Source organism: Lathamus discolor, chromosome 5 (assembly GCF_037157495.1).
Source record: "Lathamus discolor isolate bLatDis1 chromosome 5, bLatDis1.hap1, whole genome shotgun sequence".
Classification (NCBI taxonomy): Eukaryota; Metazoa; Chordata; class Aves; order Psittaciformes; family Psittacidae; genus Lathamus; species Lathamus discolor.
The window spans coordinates 43,927,824-43,946,129 of record NC_088888.1 but is presented as its reverse complement, the minus strand read 5'-3'; the positions used below and the strand labels follow the sequence as shown (position 1 = coordinate 43,946,129).

The 18,306-nt window shown below is 36.2% G+C and overlaps 1 protein-coding gene across 1 annotated transcript in view; it reads left to right on the top strand.

Annotated features, from left to right (window-relative positions):
- SYNE1 (spectrin repeat containing nuclear envelope protein 1) overlaps positions 1-18,306 on the top strand; it is a 295,836-nt gene that overhangs the window by 62,992 nt on the left and 214,538 nt on the right. Inside the window, exons 4-9 of the mRNA XM_065680584.1 lie at positions 2,557-2,652; positions 5,168-5,251; positions 8,600-8,692; positions 10,338-10,516; positions 12,458-12,654; positions 12,784-12,893. Coding sequence (XP_065536656.1) covers positions 2,557-2,652; positions 5,168-5,251; positions 8,600-8,692; positions 10,338-10,516; positions 12,458-12,654; positions 12,784-12,893 — 759 coding nt within the window. The remainder of the gene's footprint in view (positions 1-2,556; positions 2,653-5,167; positions 5,252-8,599; positions 8,693-10,337; positions 10,517-12,457; positions 12,655-12,783; positions 12,894-18,306) is intronic.

The following is an 18,306-nucleotide window of genomic DNA, read 5'->3' as shown; positions in this document are numbered from 1 at the left end:
GGTAGTGAAAAATATTATATTATAAAGCATATTATGGAGAACACTTTGGTAGTTTGCATAATTAACTGATTTTCTATATTAGAGGACTGTCGTACAGGAGATGTTGTGACAGAGCTGTTATACCTGCCTTCTGTTCCGTTTTATTGGTGTTTATGGTGTCTGCTGCTAAACACTGGCAATGTTTATGAATATGCAGCCTTCTAAAAACAAAACCTACATTTCAGCCTGCTGATTTGTGGACAATTGCTGTGATTCTCACACTTCAGAGCAGCATGTCTTACTAAGCTTGGTATAAGTCTTTTCACAGTTTCTTTGCTGCTTTGCAGCTTACTTAATGCTTTCTCATACTTCCTCTAGGTTTCCCCAAACCAATAATTGATTTATGTTGAAAGTAAGGTACTGTAGGTGTTAACTTAGTTGGATGGTGTCTTCAGGGGTACTTTCACAGCTTCACAATAGTACCATGCCTCATTTAGGGTAAAAATCTAGTTTTGAAACTTGTCAGTGAGACGTGACCAGTGGAAGGGCGATTCAGAGGAAGAACTAGACATAGGTAATTAGAGGTTTTATCTATGAGGTGAAGCTATACACTGTGGAAACTAGAGGTGCTTCCCAGACTTGATTGGCATATGAATTCTAAATGGCTTTTGGCCAACGTGAGTTGGCATGAGGCATATTCTGGCCTGTACCCTGATTTGAGTGTAAGGATGCCAAACTGCTTGAGTTGAAAGGGAGCTGTGTTATGCTCAAGACACATCATCTGGCAGGCATGTTATGGGCACCAGGGTTATGAAGCACTGTAAATCTCACCTTTCAATCTAAATGTATCCTAAATTTCCCTCTATAAGAACCTGTCTCTTTTCATTACTGTAAATTTCAAGAGACAAACCTCACTACTGGGGCATTTAATAGGTGGTGAGATTTTTTAGACTTGCACCTCCTGTTTGATTAGGATGGCAGCTGATGTAATCCTCTTGTTTTTATTGCTGAATTATTTTAGCACAAAATTCTTCAGTATTATGTCATGTGGTAATCCTGATAAAAACCAAAGCTGCTCTGAACTTCAAACAGGAAATGATAACATAGGTGAGGAAAATTAATTGCGTTTATGTCAACTGCCTGTGATGCAAGACTGAGACAAATTAATCTGCAGTGACCTGTTTGCTCCATTGATTTCTCTGGTGTTATATTAAGTACGAACACAATCCATTATCTATTGCATAGCTAGGAAATAAAAAAGGACTATGATTAAATGTACCCTCTTAATGAGTTGTAATGCTGCTTTATTTTATATGCAAGAGAAAACAGACACTTTGTTATTGTGGCTATTAGAGCACATCAAATCTAAGCTGAAAACTACTTTCAGCAGAGGAGTTATTTTTTCACTTTATGCCAAAATAATGTCTCATTGAAATGTTAGTTCATCCAAGCTGAACAATGAAGCCAGAATGGTTTGATTTTGGTAACTGAAAACCTTTGCATTCTCCTGACTTGTTAAAGCAATTTTACCTTTTCAAGAGCAATGTTTCTTTTGTTAGGTTCATCTTTTTAAAATCTATGTTTCTACAGAACTGAAGTAATAGATCAAGTTGTTGCACAACCACCTTTTATTTCAGAAGTACTCTGAAAGTAAATTATTAAATCTAAAGTAATTTCAATAATTTTGTAGTCTGTCATTTTAGGGAATTAACAGATACGAATATTAGTATTTTGTTAATTAGCAGGTATATGAACGCTAGCAATCTCATGGGAGCTAAAGGGTGTTTATTTCATTTTTTCAGGTGAAACAAGTTTAAACTTTTTGTTTCTAACAGATCTTTTGTGATCATTGAAGTACTGACCAGCCAAGAGCCACAAACTGGGATATATTGTAGAAGATATAATTTCATGATGTGACCTTGTTACTCAAAATCCCTAAAACATCATCTGTTAACATATTTTTTCAGTATTATCATTGCTGTGTTTGTGAATGTAAAGACATATGCCAAGCAATTTGTCTTAGTAGAAGCTGACACAGTGCTAACAGTACTGGAAGCCTGCAAGGCCTGGAGGAGAGAGAAAATACATCAACTTTGTGTAACAACTGTCAGCTGTGAGAAAGTAGCAGCGTTGCTCAACCAGCTACACCGCTTTAGGGATCTTCCTTCTTCACACAGCTCCATGTACTGCTCAGACTGAGAGAGTGGAATTTCTGTGACACTAAGCAAAATATGCTGGTAGATTGAAATGTGAAATGCACACCTGTAAGTTGTGCGCATTTTATTGACTCCTAGGCTGTTGTTGGCGTGTTTCTTTGCTAGTTTTAGGGAGCAGGGGTTTATCCCATTGTATCTTTAGTGGCAGAAAGCACCTAGTGCTACAGTTCTGTGCCAGAAACGTTAAATAGTTAAACAATACGGTGGCAAAGCAACAGTTGAATGACATGTTGATATTAAACATTATAATACATAAAGAAGGGGAACAGCCACTCTTTGTGCTTCTTTTCAAAGGAAAGGAAGGGAAGCAGGATGTAATGCTGGTGAGCCTTTATAATACATGAAGTCTTCTCCCTTTCAGCGTAATCCTCCCATGCTGGTGAATGATCTGTTTGAAGATATCAAAGATGGGGTAATGCTAATTGCCCTTTTGGAGGTTCTTTCAGGACAGAAGCTGGTAAGAACTTCCTTCCTTCTGTATGTACAAGATAGTTGCATAACTTCTCTAGGATATAACTTTCTAATATGTTTCTATATTTGAATACCATTAAAAAAACCCCTACTACTACATAGCAAAGAAAGTTTATTCAAAGAGTGGGCTATCTGGTTACAAAATAAACAAACAAACAAGATTATTACAGACTGACATTCTTGATACTTTGCATTTTCTGTTTAATTTGTCTTAGTAGTTCTTAAAAATTGCTTATTTGTATTAGTCTTTGCAGTTCATCTGGGCATTATTCTGTGACACAAACAAGGTCTAAACTGCAAGCTATTTCTATACGTCTTGAGGAAATAATGACAGTCTTTTCTTGTTAAATTTATAGCTTTCTCTTGTTTGGGGGGGAAATGTCAGCCACTCACATTTCGTGGGGTCCTGTGTCTATTTAGCTTGGCAGCTGCTCTGCTGCTGTAAACAACCTTGGATGATGCCAAATAGCTTTTTCACAGCCAAGTTGTATGTAGAAGCCACAGTGTGTACGTGGTAAATTAGCTGTCTCTTATCAGCCAGGATAGTTTTGTGCATGTGACGCTGGACAAAATTGAAAGGCTTTTAGGCCAAGGGCTCTCGCATTTTCCAAACCAGCTTGCAGATCGGGTGTTGGCATCTGAAGAAGAGCAAGAGTCTGTCATTCAGCTTGCTCTAGGGTTCAGATGTTGCCTGTTCCCTCACATGAAGGCAATTTGCAAATGCCACCCTTTTGCCTCTTTTTCATATTTCACCTCTGCTTTGATTGGAGGTGGCACCCAAAATCAGGTAGGAATTCAGGCTGCAAGAGATTGGGGCATCTTTTCCTCTATAAGCTGGCAGAGTCAACAGCCAAGTCTGTAATTTAGCCATATATCCTGCCACCACAGATTCACCCGATGTTAAAGCATTAACATGCCATCAAAGAAGCCTTTTTGCTTTCTGGATATTGTCTTCCTGAATTTTATACAATTCAGAGTATAGAATTGCTATTCTTCCCGGAATAGGAAAATTTGGATCAACATTAGAAATAGCTTCCTGAATTTTTGCAAGTAAGGATTTCCATCTTCCTGAGGATTGTAATAGTCACTAAGGTTGGCAGGAGGAGTTGTTTGAGAAGCATCTAATTGCCTTGCAGTGATAGACGCTTGATTCAAGGCAATAGTGGTTCCCAAAAACACCTTTATTAAATCCAAATAATGATCCCCCCAAAGCACGTGAATGTTTCTTGAGTCATTATTAAGAAATGGAGTCAAGACAGCTTCAGTGTGATCAGTAAGTTGTTCTGTTTCAAGAAAGAAATCATCAGGAAGTTTTTCAATTCTAGACAAAGATTAAATAATTACAGGATCCATATATAAATGAGAAACAATACAGATTTCAGCATCACAATGTACAGCATGCATCAATAGCAGATACAATCGTAAATATGCCCTGGTTCTGAGCTCCCATGGAGGTGTGAGTAATTTTTTACTGTAATGATCTTACTCTAACATGGGAAAAAAGCTATACTTCAAAGTGTGTTTCTGCTCTGTTGAAATTTACCCGTTTGTCTTTCTGTTCGTCTAAGACAGAAAGTCTCCCTCTTGTGGCAAAACAGAAGTAGTAAAACAGGAAAAGAATATTAATGATGCCATCTGTTACAATGAAATTCATTGGTTTATATCCTACCTATATTACTTAATGAAAGACAAGAGAATAATAATGTCTGGTTAATTTAAAACGTATTTATACCAGAATAAAATATTTTATAGTAGCTGCAAGAGGAATTTCATAATCTATAGCAGGCCATTGTTAAATGCATCTGTAACTCTATGAACATGAATTTAAATGACAGTAGTTGTATATTTACATTACAATACAAGATTAATTGGGGAATTTCATTCCACTGTAGAGTACTGGAAGCCTGGGATATGTTCTTCATTTAACTCAAAGGACTCCTGTCTTCTTTCAGCCTACATGTCTGGAGTTCAGCAAAATTCAGTGTTCAGTGAGGGTTTGTGATAGTTTTTCATTGCCCATAAAATATCAGAGAATGGATAAAAATCCCCTAGGTAAAATGTATTCACTGCAGACTGATTTTTACGATACAAACCACCTGGACTTATTTTTTGCAAGCAAAAATATTTTACTGGGAGAATGTTGTCCTCTCTCAAATACATATATATTTGTATCTGTGTATAAAAATAGTAGTAATTCATTTCACACAAGAAAAACAGTTCTCTGATTTAGTGATGTTTATGGGTTGAAGCTGACAGCTTGCATCCTGAGGTTGTTAAGACATATATAACTTTTTAATAATGGAAGTATCTAATTTACCTCCCTATATATCTGTTAGTCCTTCCTGTTAGTATATGCCAAGATACAATTTTACTGTTCCAAGGAACATTTTTACATGTAAATCAGGTATGTACATGGATACTTAGAATTATTTGGAACTTCATCTTTTTGTGGCAAATTGGTATAAATCTAATTGGAATTTACACTCTTCTTTCTCTTTAAGCCTTGTGAGCAAGGACGTCAGCTGAAGAGAATTCATTGGGTTGCCAACATTGGCACAGCTCTTAAGTTTCTAGAAGGAAGACGGGTAGGTTTGGTAGCACATAGTCCTGGTCTTTCTTTTTTTCTTTCTTTAAATGTATGATTTGTATCCACCTGAATGTTCTTATTCTACACAATTTGAGCTATGTTTGCAGTTTTCAGTTTCTACACAGTGCCTAAAAGCTGCTAGAAAGTAAAAGTGATAAGATCCCACACTACTATGTAGCAATGTATAGGGTAATTTTTTTGTGTGTGTGTTTTTTTTTATTTAGCCTTACCTTGGATTATCTCCTTTATTTATTTATTGATTTATTTATTTATTTATTAATGTGCTCTTCAGTTGCTCATGCTGCCTACTTTCCTGTTACTGTTCTCAGCAAGGAACAATGCTCTTCAGTTCAGTAGAGGCATTCATTTATAATGAAAAGAATAGATTTATGGCCTAGGTCGTACATGTGAAACTCTACTCCCTGAAAGTATAGACATGAAAATTTAGAACAGTGTAACTCCTTATTAGCTTGGTAGGACTTCAGACTAATTCCTGGATTGATACTGAAAATGTCAGTGCTGTGTGGCCATTTTAGAAATGAAACAGAATATTTTATAAATTTAACAAAAGACAGAGAACCTAAAAGCTCAGTGTGACCTAGGTATGAATATCAAAGAAAAGTAATCTACTTCTGCCTTTTTTCCCAGCTTTTCTCTCTGTATTTCTCTCTATGAAAAAAGTATTGTAATTACTTGTATAATTTGGGTTTTCTTTTTTTTTTCCTTTTTTTAATTTGATTGCAGATATTTTGTTGTTCTGATTTTTCCATTTTAGTTGAATGTTTCTCAGTGCAGATGTAACACCTGATGAATTTTGTCTCCACAATGCTGTACACCACAAGTTGTTTGGTTTAGATATTCTTTCCCTCTCTTTAAACCTATGGTATCTTGACCTAATTATATTTCTGTTACACAGGAAACAATCTTAGATGTCTGTAGAAAGAAATCTATAAGAGAATATTTTTTTAATTGAAAAATGTATGACCAAAGCAAAGACAAATATATTCCTGAAGCAAAATTCAGCTTTCACACACGATTTCACTGTTATATGTAGTACAGTTAATACAAACCATATCATATACAGGTTTACCATGGAGGCTTAGATACAAAGAGAGCTGCTTTCTGGTGAGACCTATATATCCTAAGACAAAGCTGGGGTGAAGAGTAAAAAACCCATGCTTCCCTAGTTTACATGTCGCAACATAGTGGGTGACTTGAACTTTCAATAACCCTGCTCAGATGCCAGATATAATATAGCAAGGTAGATGGTCAGAAATGGAGCACAGTGGTTTCTTTTTTTACCTGGACTTGTCTTTTTGTTTGTCTTTGGTTTTTGGTGGGGGTTTTTTGGTTGATGTGTTTGTTTGTTTGTTTGTTTTTTAATGTACTTTCTAGCAATATGCCAGAATTTATTCTAGAAAGAGTTGGAAATATGCAGTGTGTCCTGTAGACTGTGTGTGCATTAGCAGGTGGTCTCTAGGTTGAATCTAGCTCAAATGATGCGTCTATCCAGTCTGTCATGCTTTTCCTCACAGAGGTGGGAATGCTGTTCAGACAACAAATGCCTCTTCAGCAGCTGCATGTAGTCCCTGCTCTATACTCAGAGGTGAATGAACAGGGACAGGTGGCTATGCACAGTGCTTTGGGGAGTGCCAACAGGGTCTCCTTCCTCCATGGCTACTTCCATAAGTAAAGTTTATTACACATTTAATCAACTTCCTATCTTCACTGTCCAAACAGACTGTCATACTGGAAAAATGCAGCTGGCAATTAACAGATAGAATTCTGAACCAAACCGGTTTTCTTTTGTGGTTCTGGAAAGTTTATTTTATAGGTTTAGATCCGTTTTAATAGAGTATAGGACAGAGGTAACGCAATAACTAGACTAGATAGGCTATGCTTTTGTGAACAGTAGCCTAATCAGAAGCTTTATCTGAGTCCATGCAAATCTTTTGATCTTTAATACAGATAAGAAAAATTTTGCTTTCTAGAAAAAGAAAAGCTTCTGTTGAAATTGGTCCAGCTAAGAAAATGAGATTCTTCATATATTTTTCTTCAGGTAGTTAGTAGAAATTTTTCCTTACTGAGTGGTAGAGAAGCAAGTAATGTCAATTTTGTCAGAGTTTTGTCAGGTTTCTTGGTGATGATTGGAAATATAACCTGTGGGGATTTCTCCTCTGCCTCTTCCCTAGTAGGCTGTGGAGTTTTGATTCTGAAAAGAACTAAACAGTCCAGAAGACCAATATTTTGTTTGCTTTTGGTGTTTTTTAATGGATTTCCAGCTTCTGATTCAGAGAACTGCATTTTTTTTTCTGTTTTGGTGAGACAAATGATGTCACCTACTCATTCTCCTGCTTTTCTTTAACCTATTCTCCAAGGTTTTTCCATCACCTTTGTCCATGAACAAGCTTGCAGTGCATGAACACTTTAGCAGCCCTTTATATTTATATCATGATTAATGGCAGACTCTTAGTTTTGCTGAAGTATTAGCATATTTGCTGATTTTCCAATACTACCTGTTTTATTCCAGTTCCTTGAACATTATCTACCTGTTAGTTTCTTTATGATACACTCTTTATCTGCTCCTTTACTGCCATTTGTCTTATAAGCTTCTTTTAGGGTAATATTTTATTCAGACTATAAATTAACATTTTTTTCAGACTATAAATTAACATTTTTTTCCTACTCTTTTCTTGTTTTAAAAGAACTATAGTCAGGTTTGTCTTGCAAGGGAGCCTTAATCAGTGGTGGTAATATCTTTACAATAAGAGGCTCTCTATTGGAGAACTTAGTCATTCTTTTTTCTCTTATGTTTCTTTTATGCTTTCTAGCTCCCTTTTCGTTTTCTTGTTTCTCAAACTCACTTCTCTTTTTAATTCCAAATCTAATAGAGCTATAGGAAGAAATCCCTGCTTTCCTTATTAATTGTATTGTAAAATGTGCCAAGAATGTGCTTTTTTATTATAAAATTAAATTAATGCATTTACCTAATAAGTAATAATTTAAAACTTATTCTTGTGTCATATTTTTCCTTTTGCTTTTCATGCTAGTCCGTATACAGAGGATCTCCGGTTTGTACAATGGTTCCATGTAATTTTTATTGTTCTTTCTACTTGAAATGAAATATTTTTTCCACAAATAGCATTTAATGGTTTTAAAAATCTTTCATTAGCTATAGCTATACTTGTCTAAAAAGTGAAGTTGCACTATTCAGTGATTTTTTTTTTTTAATTAAGAAACATTGTTTGATTACAAAAATGCGTTAAAAGTATAAAACCGTTTGGAAATGCATTTCATAACTATCATTCTTTGTGTGTGGTAGTAACACGTTTTCTTTCCTATATAGATTAAACTTGTCAACATAAACTCAACTGATATTGCTGATGGCAGGCCTTCTATTGTGCTTGGCTTGATGTGGACCATAATTTTATATTTTCAGGTACAGTTTTTTATACTTCAGTATAGGTTGCTCAAATAATGGTTCAGGTCATTGTTTCATATGAAATGGAATAGTTCCAGTCCTTCAGCATAGCTAAGTCACTTTTACAGGTAGCTGAGAATCTGATCCTGAGTAAAAAAAAAAACCAACAGTTGATGGTAGGGGTGCTTCACATTGGGTAAAATTACATAGTTATCTTTGAAATAGATTGGTCTGGGCCAGGGATGGGGTTCCTTCATCAGTGGAACATGTTCTTCCACTTTCTCTAAAGAACACAGTGGAGAAACAAAGTAAGATAGAATTGTGGATTCTTGTTACTAGTACCTTTAGTAACCTCAGTGGTGATTGTGCTGTATGTCTAATTCCAGTGCACTCAATGTCAGACTAATTATTTTCAATACATGTAAACACACTGTGTTTAGCTGTGAATGGTGTAGACTGGGAGGGGTTTGAATTTGTAGAGGAGAGATCATTTGCATTCTGTTGAAGTTAGGTAGAAGAGAAAAATGCTTTTCTAAATCCTGTCCATAAAAGTTAACAAAATGAGTCATTGCTCAACAATTGAAAACCCAGCTAATTTTGTTCATTTTCTTTGTGGAGTTCTTCACCTTTACTTCTCTTATGGTGTAGCTTTCATGTCTCAGGGATGCCGTTCTGAGCACCAACCAGTGTGACACATCAGTGGTTCAGATCTCCTTCTCAGAAGAAAAGTTAACCAGAGTGATACTAATGTTGTATTTTTAATTTATAGCTCAATGAGAGCAATGAGGAAAATTATGGTTCTCAGAGTTACTGAAACTCTTAATTCTCTTCATCTGTTTTACTTGGGGTTTTTATGAGCTTTTCTTTAGTTGTCACAAGCAGATAATTTTAACATGAATGAAAGCAGAAATGCAGGACAGGTGTGGTTCACATTACGGCAGACACATTCTGTGATGTGGCAAAACTGTTTTTATGTAGACAGCCTAGCACAGACAAAGTTGCAATATCATTTAGATGTAACTTTTTTATGTTAAAGAACCGAAGTGTTAATCAAATTCATGTTCTTCGAAGAATCAATTTAATGATTTTCATTTAATGGGAGGCACGATGCAAATAACTGTCATACACCCTCCACAAACACTGCTAATGCTCTCTGCCTGCAGTATGCTCACTATTACTTAGCAAGGTACCTCTAAACAAGACCACAACTGAATATGTGCCAAAACAGTACAGTGGTAAATGAAGAGCTATCTAGATGAGATGATTGAGGTCACTTCCATTCTTTAATTGAATGAGTCTCCTCTGAAATTAGTTAAGTGTTTTATATTTTGAATTCAAGCTGAATGTAAGCCATTGTCTCCTGTTTCAATGGTAATTTGTTGTAAGAAATAACATCACAAACTTGCATATTGTTCTAGCTTTAGGATGCTAAGAAAGCCAATAGCTGCTAAATATCTTGTACTCTCTGAAATTAAGACCATCATCTGGGCACATACATTAACATTTTTGAAGCTATTTTAATGTACAGTTAAATAAAACACAGCATGTTAATCGTAGCTTCTGCCCAACTTTATTTTGTCAGTTACATTAGGAAATTATTTAAGAAACTGGTCAGAATTAAGGTTATCTACAAACAGTCCATTAATATTTTTTTCCCCCACAGATTGAAGAGCTTACCAGCAACCTCCCACAGCTGCAGGCATTGTCAGGCAGCGCTTCCTCTGTGGAGAGCGTTGTCAGTTCAGAAACTGCAAGTCCCCCAAGCAAACGGAAGGTGGTAACCAAGGTCCAAGGAAGTGCCAGGAAGGCTTTGTTAAAATGGATACAATACACAGCAGCAAAGTAAGTAACGTACACATAAACTGTATTTGTATCTCAGGTGCAGTCTTCTTCAGATTCTAAACTCCCTCAGTCAGGGATTGTTGTCCTTTTGCTCAGTATTTATACAGTACCTCCCTGTGATCATATTATTTTTGGCAACTGGGGCTGCTAAGTGTTACCACCATAAAATAAGTAATAAATAATGATTTGCATTATTTTACAAGCAATCATATTTTATAGATTCAGAATAGTGAGTGGGATTATCTTTGGCAGAATGAGGAACTGAAAGGGGAATAAGATTTCTGAATGACAGTGTATTAGTCCTGCCAAAACACTTGGTGTAACAATGAAAGTCCCACACTGGCTTAGCATTCTTCACTGACAGAGTTTGTAGGAGCACAAAATTCTGATGAGAGGCTGGGGACAAAAAATTATTAATATCTTTCTGCAGGTTTGTGATATAAGGGACTTATTACTACAGAGGTTGCCCTGAACTTTCATTCTTTTTAATCCAAGTTGTTTTTGAGTTGTAGCTTGCTATCTCTTATTAAGAATCTTTTCCTTTATTTAGCGTAATTATCCTATGTCTGTTATGCTTCCAAAATGTCATTTAAAAAGCACATAAATTAGATCAAAGATACAAGTGTAGTTTGATAGCTTCGACAATAAGAAAATAAAAATCAAAGATTTAAAAGAATAAAATGGATTTAATTGTTCAAATCAAGGAATTACTGCTATTTGAAGAGATCGGTCATGCAAAATATAGGGAGAAAACGGCTAGTTATGGAATGGTGCATCAAAGAAAAGAAATATAATTGTAAAGATACAGACTTTCTCCAGTTGTTCAATAAATAGGTAGAATACAGTAATTTGTGGTGCAGTAAAATCTAATCTGCCATTTGGCATTCTTCCTACTGCACTGTTGTCGGTAAGGGACAGGCAACTGAAAGTGATCAGCTGCAGTTTCTAGACATGTAAACAAACAAAACAGAAAGATGTTCATAAATGAAACCATCAGCATTATCGGAAAGAGTAGGTGAAATGTGTTGAAAGAAGCCTAGACGAAGGATGGTACGCTTTGCCTAGCCCTGCTTCACGTTGTAATTTGTGAACTCACTAAAGTTAGTAAAAGGCTTTCACTGATTACAGTGAGCTTTGAATGAGGCCTTCATTCAGAGCTGCTCTTGCTGTAAGCCTCCCAGTGACGAGGCTACCTTAGTGTATAAATGTGTCCTCAAAGGAAGTTTGGCTGCTTAGACAAAGTGAAAAAACAATCTTGCAGTCGCTAGAGCACCGTATCTTTCAGAATTACTTTTAGAAGATTCAGTCAGAGTGTGATTCAGTTCTGATTACTTTCTCATTGTATATTGGTATTTTTTGATAATTTGTGTTTTTATTTTAGTTGACGCGTAAGTTTGGTAAGAATATAAATAAATTTCCGCTACATTTTCACCTGAACAGCAGTGATGTCACTGTTCGTGCTTTCATTTTGAAAGACTTCAGATTACTGAAGTTTTGGGTTGGTTTGTTTGTTTTTTTTTGTGATACTGGTGTACCTTGCTGAACTGCAGTAGTCATAACAGAGGGAGATATGAAGTACTTAGTACAAAGTAGTGAGGGGGAGAAAATAATGAATGGAGCTGTTTACACACACAGACTGTTGCACATTAACCTTGAGAACCTTGATGCACTTCATTTGTTTAGAATACCATTGGCTTATTGCCACTAGCAAGTCTACTGGAGACAAATACAGTATATATATGACAAAAAACTCTTGGCTCTTCATAGGCAGAAATGAATTTATGCAATGGAGCTGCAGTCAACCTGATTAACATTACAGAGACCACAAGTGGTTTAGGTTTAATAATTGATAGCCAGTGGGTGGACCATCCTGTCTCCTCCCTTATTTCATTTAGTCCTGATGTTGCAAGTAATTTTATTTTTTTTCTTTCATATTTTCAGGCAAGTTGGAATTGAAATCAAAGATTTTGGACAAAGCTGGAGGAGTGGTGTTGCATTTCATTCCATTATCCATGCTATTCGTCCAGATTTAGTGGATATGGAGAAAGTGAAGGGAAGGTCAAATAGAGAAAACCTGGAAGAAGCTTTCACAATTGCAGAAGCAGAACTAGGAATTCCAAGGCTGCTTGATCCAGAAGGTACCTAGTGCATAGTTGAAAAAAGTTTTAACTAATTGCATGGGTTAAACCAGATGTGATAATTCATACTGTTTAGACATTTGTGCCATTCAGCTAAAGATTAATTTACTGTGTTCTATACTTGTCTAGATGTGGATGTTGACAAGCCAGATGAAAAGTCTGTCATGACCTATGTAGCCCAGTTTCTGAAGTACTATCCTGATCCTCATCATACAGTGGCTGATGTGCAGGAGAATGATGTAAGTTTATCATGCATACAGTTAAGTTTATTATTATGGGGGCTTTGTAAATCCATTTTATAGCTTTTTTTAAAGTCTATTATGTTTCCTTTTGGTGAGCAGTTCAAGTGAAATGCAAGCACAGTAAAAAACCTGAGAAACATTAGGTGAGAATAAAGGGCCAGTGTTGCAGATGTTTACTAGTAGATGGAGAAAACAGAATGGTGATCCCATAGGGATTTTCCTATTTTCAGCAGTAGGAGCCAAAAAGAACAGAAACAGCTATTGTAAATAGTAGCAAACCTATGGATTCTAAAGTTCCCAAAGACGCTTTCAAACATAACACCAACGCAATGATTTGTTACCTGAAGCAATGCATCACTTTTGTTTCTATCACACTTGGTTTCTTGATAAGAACAAGAATAAGCCAAGAGATTGCTTAGGTTTAGCCTCTGGGCTTTTAGGCTTGGGAGGTAGTTACAATTTTTACACAGGTTTCTTTCTATTGCACGGTGATGTTAAACTGTTCGCTGTAAGGAATTGTTTTCAGTCATGTCTTTTTCTTGGTTTTTGTTTCCTGTATGCTCTAGTGCATTGGTTTTGTATTAGAATGGCTATACTCAGTGGTGCCAAGTGATCATGACTCACTTCCTAACCCTGATCATTTGCTTTCTTCGTGGCAAACACAGGAAACACTGCTGAGACAATCTGGTTAGCCCCAGCAAGAAAGAAAGAAGAAGCACTTTCTATCTGCGTTTCTTTGCATTCCCTACAGAGCTATAAAAGAGCTTTGAAAGGAGTGAATCTCCTTCTTACAGCGTTGTGTGGCTAAGGCTGCTGCAGCTTTGCTGTCCAATTCTAGTGCCTGATCACTGCAGTTTTAAGTTTTCCTCACTGCAGCATCAGTCTGAGGACATACATGTGCTGATGCCATAGCATCCCACTGAACAGTGAGGCTGCTGAAGCAGAGGGTGTGAACACAGAAGCCTCATGCTGTAATCTGTGGCAGGCTAAGGCAGCTCCATTGTCTCTATACCATGGCACACAATGCAGTTTCTGCTGCTGACAGCCTTGGCTAGGTCTGCTGCCTGTGCTGGGGTTGGATTTTGAGGAACATCCTTACCGCCTTTTCCTGAGTTTATGCAGAGACAATGTAGGAGAGTGCAGGACTCAGCCATTCCATGCTCGGTTTCCCTCTGACTATACCCACAGACACTCTAGCACATGAGCTGTGAAAGGTAAACTAATGAATTAGGAAAAAACATCTATGTATTAGGAAAAAATTCTTCACTATGAGGGTGGTAAGACACTGGAACAGGTTTCCCACGGAGGTTGTGAATGTCCCACCCCTGAAAACATTTTCAAGGCTTCAGATCTAATATGAAAACTACTTTGCTAGATATGATACAGGCACAGGACCTTGTTAATATTCTAAGTACATCTTGTATTCTTACACGTGTGGCTCTTGTATTTTTCTCTGTGGACTTTCTGCCTGTTTTGCTTTATTTTGTTTGCCCTTTTTTTTTTTTTTCCCCTCTCCTTCTTGCTTTCCCATTTGATTCATATTGCTAGGAACTTCAAGCAATCCCAACTTTTGTGATTTCTTTTATGAAATTTAAGGTAAGGGTGATATACGCCAGAATAATTGCTTGAACTGCACTTTCATGATTGTTACCTGGTTTTATCCTGCACTTATTTGACATCAGATTTTATGTGGGTTTATGTATATTTGTTTGCTAGCCTTATGTTAATCTTTCAAAAAAGGAAGTAGATTAACATAAAGTCTACTTTCTTGCATGAGCCTATACTAACAGCCTCAATTTTGCAAATAATTTCAGAAAAATATCATAGAAAAGCAAGTAAACTTTCCTGTAATAATTTTTAAACTATGCTTTGGGTTTTCTGAAGTAAAGATATAAGCATGAAAAATAGATTATAGATTGCTGTTTCTACTAATTTAATCTCATTCTAGATGGATATTTTTGTACGTCTTTAGGTTTATAGAGTAGATATTAGGTTGTATAGATGATTGTGTAAGTGACGTATGTGGACTGTGGTTTGGAAGGAGAGAACATTCATGTGTAATTGCATGATATGTGCTGCTCCTTTTTTTCATATAAATGCTGGTTTTTAAAAAATAGGCTTTTTTAATCATCTTAGACATTTAGATAGTTATAATTTTCTAGTATTAGCTGAATGTTCATTTGGAATGAACATTCAGAGGTGAAACTGGAAGACTGCAGAAGTGAATACATTATCAAACAAATAACAGGTGTCACTCCAGTCAGTCAATACGGTTATAGTTTGACCTGATCCAATTAATTACCTTGGTTCCACACTCATTTTTGTGTGTGGGTTTTGTTGTTGTTTCAGATTTGTTTTTTATTTTGTTTTGGATTTTTTCTAATATATAAACTATACGTTATTTTCAAGTAAGAATGATCAAGGGTTCACCTCATACTTTGTATATCTAACTAGTACGATGTGTTGAAGTGTAGATTAATACTGATAGCAGAATTATTCCCATCTTCCCAACCCATTCAAGTAAGTTTGGGCAGCTTAAATGGGACCTTGCTGTACATTCTGAGACTTACACAGGCCCGGTGGATTGCTGCTGAAGCTAGTGAAGATTTCAGGTGGTGAAAGTTCTGTCAATTTCTTTATTTTGGTATAAATTTAACAATAAGGAAGTATGCTCCTTCAAAGTATTTCCCTTCTTGTGCTCTGATGAGCAAGTAATTCAGAAGATAATCCTGTCACCTCCAACATCCTTATGCCAGCATAGTTCCCCAATATATGAGGGATTTCCTGAGCAGAAGGTACAAAAATAACTTTCTGAGCTCTTTCAGTGATTTACTGTCTGCTTTTAGAGACAGGTATTACTGGCTCATCCCTGAAGATGATGCTTGGCTCAGCATTCACCATGCATCTGTGATCCTTTTGTCAGTGAATGTGTTTCAGTTACATATACACATCCAGTATCACATAAATATAAGCCCAGGTTTTCAAAAGGAATAGAATAATTAATTTAATTAATTTATAAACATTTTTAAAGGGACTTGAATTTTTAGCACATAAGAAATACAATCCCTAAAAACAGGTGAATTAGTCTTTTAGATATAAAAGTTCATATTTGAAGCTTCTATCCTGCCTGTGCCTGGGAATGTGAACAGTTCACCTAGTTTATAATTACATATTAAAGAACCTAACAAAGAACTCATTTTCCAGTCCATGATTAAATTTAGCATGAAACACAGATGCCTATTTTTAGCCCTTCAAACACTGAAGTATTCTCTATTGTGTAATTTTCAAATTAACTCCAGCATATAAGTTAAAAAAATAATGTTTTGACTTTGATTCTGGGCCAAAAATTTCCTTTGTAAATTTAAATTGTACCCCCTTATCATATTGGAACTCATAAACGCTTTTCTCTAATTACCTTCTTTGATGTTCCTTGGCATTTGAGTTCTGTTCACCTCTGCAAATCAGTGGATATTCGTAGAATAGTATCAGGATAAATTAATACTTTAAAATGCTGTTTGGAAGTGTTATGCAGAAAAAGTCATAGTGGCTTAGATAAACTGAAATGAATGTGATTGGAGATCAATGATCCTCAAGATGGGAAAAGCACAAATGGTTATAATTATCCTAGTTAACTTTTTTTGGATGGTTTATGTTCTGATCTTTATGCAGGCTTTAGAAAATTGTTTGCATATCTGTAATAATATCCTTTAAAATTTTTTTTACTAAGAGGAAGAAGCACTACGCACTCATGAAATTCATATTTTAAGAAAGCTCATTAAACCTGGGGGTCGTTGGTGACAGGTGCCTTGCTGTCTAAGAAAGTGAATATTTTACCTCAGTTGCCATAACCGAGACTCTAAAATGTGTTTGTGTCAACCAGGGACCGCAGAACTGTGTTTGCAGGTGATAAGTGATGCACTGAACTGGAAACCTGTGAAAATATATGAATAAATAAATAAAATGCTTATCATGCATTGTTGCACAATGTCTTTAACAGCATTCAAACAGGTGGTTACTGAAACACCTACATTTTCTGCAATTAAACAAAGTAACCAAAAAGCTGTCTAACTAAATAGTGTGGGGGCAAATCACAGAAGACTCAATGCCACCTGTTAACTTGATCTTTTCACTTAATGTTGGAAAAATGGTATGTGATTTAAGAGAGCTGCAGCTGTTCCTGTGTTCTTTATCTCCAGGTACCAGAGGTGTTCTTGATCACAGTGATACTCTATTTTAAAAAAATTTGGCCAGACAGAGTTTTAGCCATTATTAAATTTTAAAGCTGTGTTGACAGGAATCTTGGAAAACACCTATTTTGCTTACATTGCTGTATGAACAGTTGCAGCCACACAGGTGGTCTGGCAGACTGACCTTGAAGAAGTGCTTCTCAGCAATATGAATGTGAGCTGTACAGGAGTAAAAGCCAGTGTTTTACAAAACTAAATTTATAGTGTGAACTAAAAGTAAGGTACAGAACATTGTAACACGCTTATTCTCTTCCTGACTTCAGACTGGCATACTTGAAGTTTCAGTTAGTAGGTTTGTTATAGGACTTTCAATCCATTAAGATTGCGGGGGAGTTGATGACCTTTGGAGGTCTCTTCTAACCAAAATGATTCTATGATCCAAACTATAGTAGATTCTGTGATGCTATAAGATGCATAGTCTGGTATTGCCTTTACGGAGATGACAGTTGAATGCTAACAGAGATACCACTAAAGTTATAACTTCTAGTGAATGGAGGGCATTTAATACCAAAGTTTCTGATGGCTGGATGAGTTAAAAATTGTCTCTTGTATTTTTCTCCTCATGAGGGAGTATTCCTGGCTTTACTGTTTGTCTCAAAGGATATTGTTGTTATTTTCCCACATGCAGAGCCAACTATCAGACCAGAAGAGTAGGAATTTTATTTTTCTTCTCTATATTTAAATGATTTGAGAAGTTGAAAGCCGTAGGAGTTTTGGCTTCTTGAGACTGTATGTGCAGTCAAGGAAACCCTAGCATTCCAAATAGCTGTAGCAGGGAAGCGTCATATGTATCCTATCATGTTTCTCAGGTACCAACTTTTGCCAAGTGTCAGAAGACAGGAGCACGAGCTGTAGCAAACTTTGTTCCTGCACAGCTTCTCTAATACCATGTTAACCTTGCTGAAAATACCCAGCTAGAACTTGCCTAGCACAATCTGTTGTGCAAATTCTGTCCAAACAACTAGCACTGTACTGAGTAGAGGATCAGCAAGAGAATTAGCGGAGGTACATCAAAGAAGGGTTTCTTTCCTATCTGAGTATCCTGCCCATTCCTCAGCTGAAATAAAGCAATAGTTGAATGTTTTTAAAATTATTAAGGGAAGTTATACATTAAATATTTGAGGCAGCTTTCAAAGAAAGGAACCATAATTGACTCCAAAGAA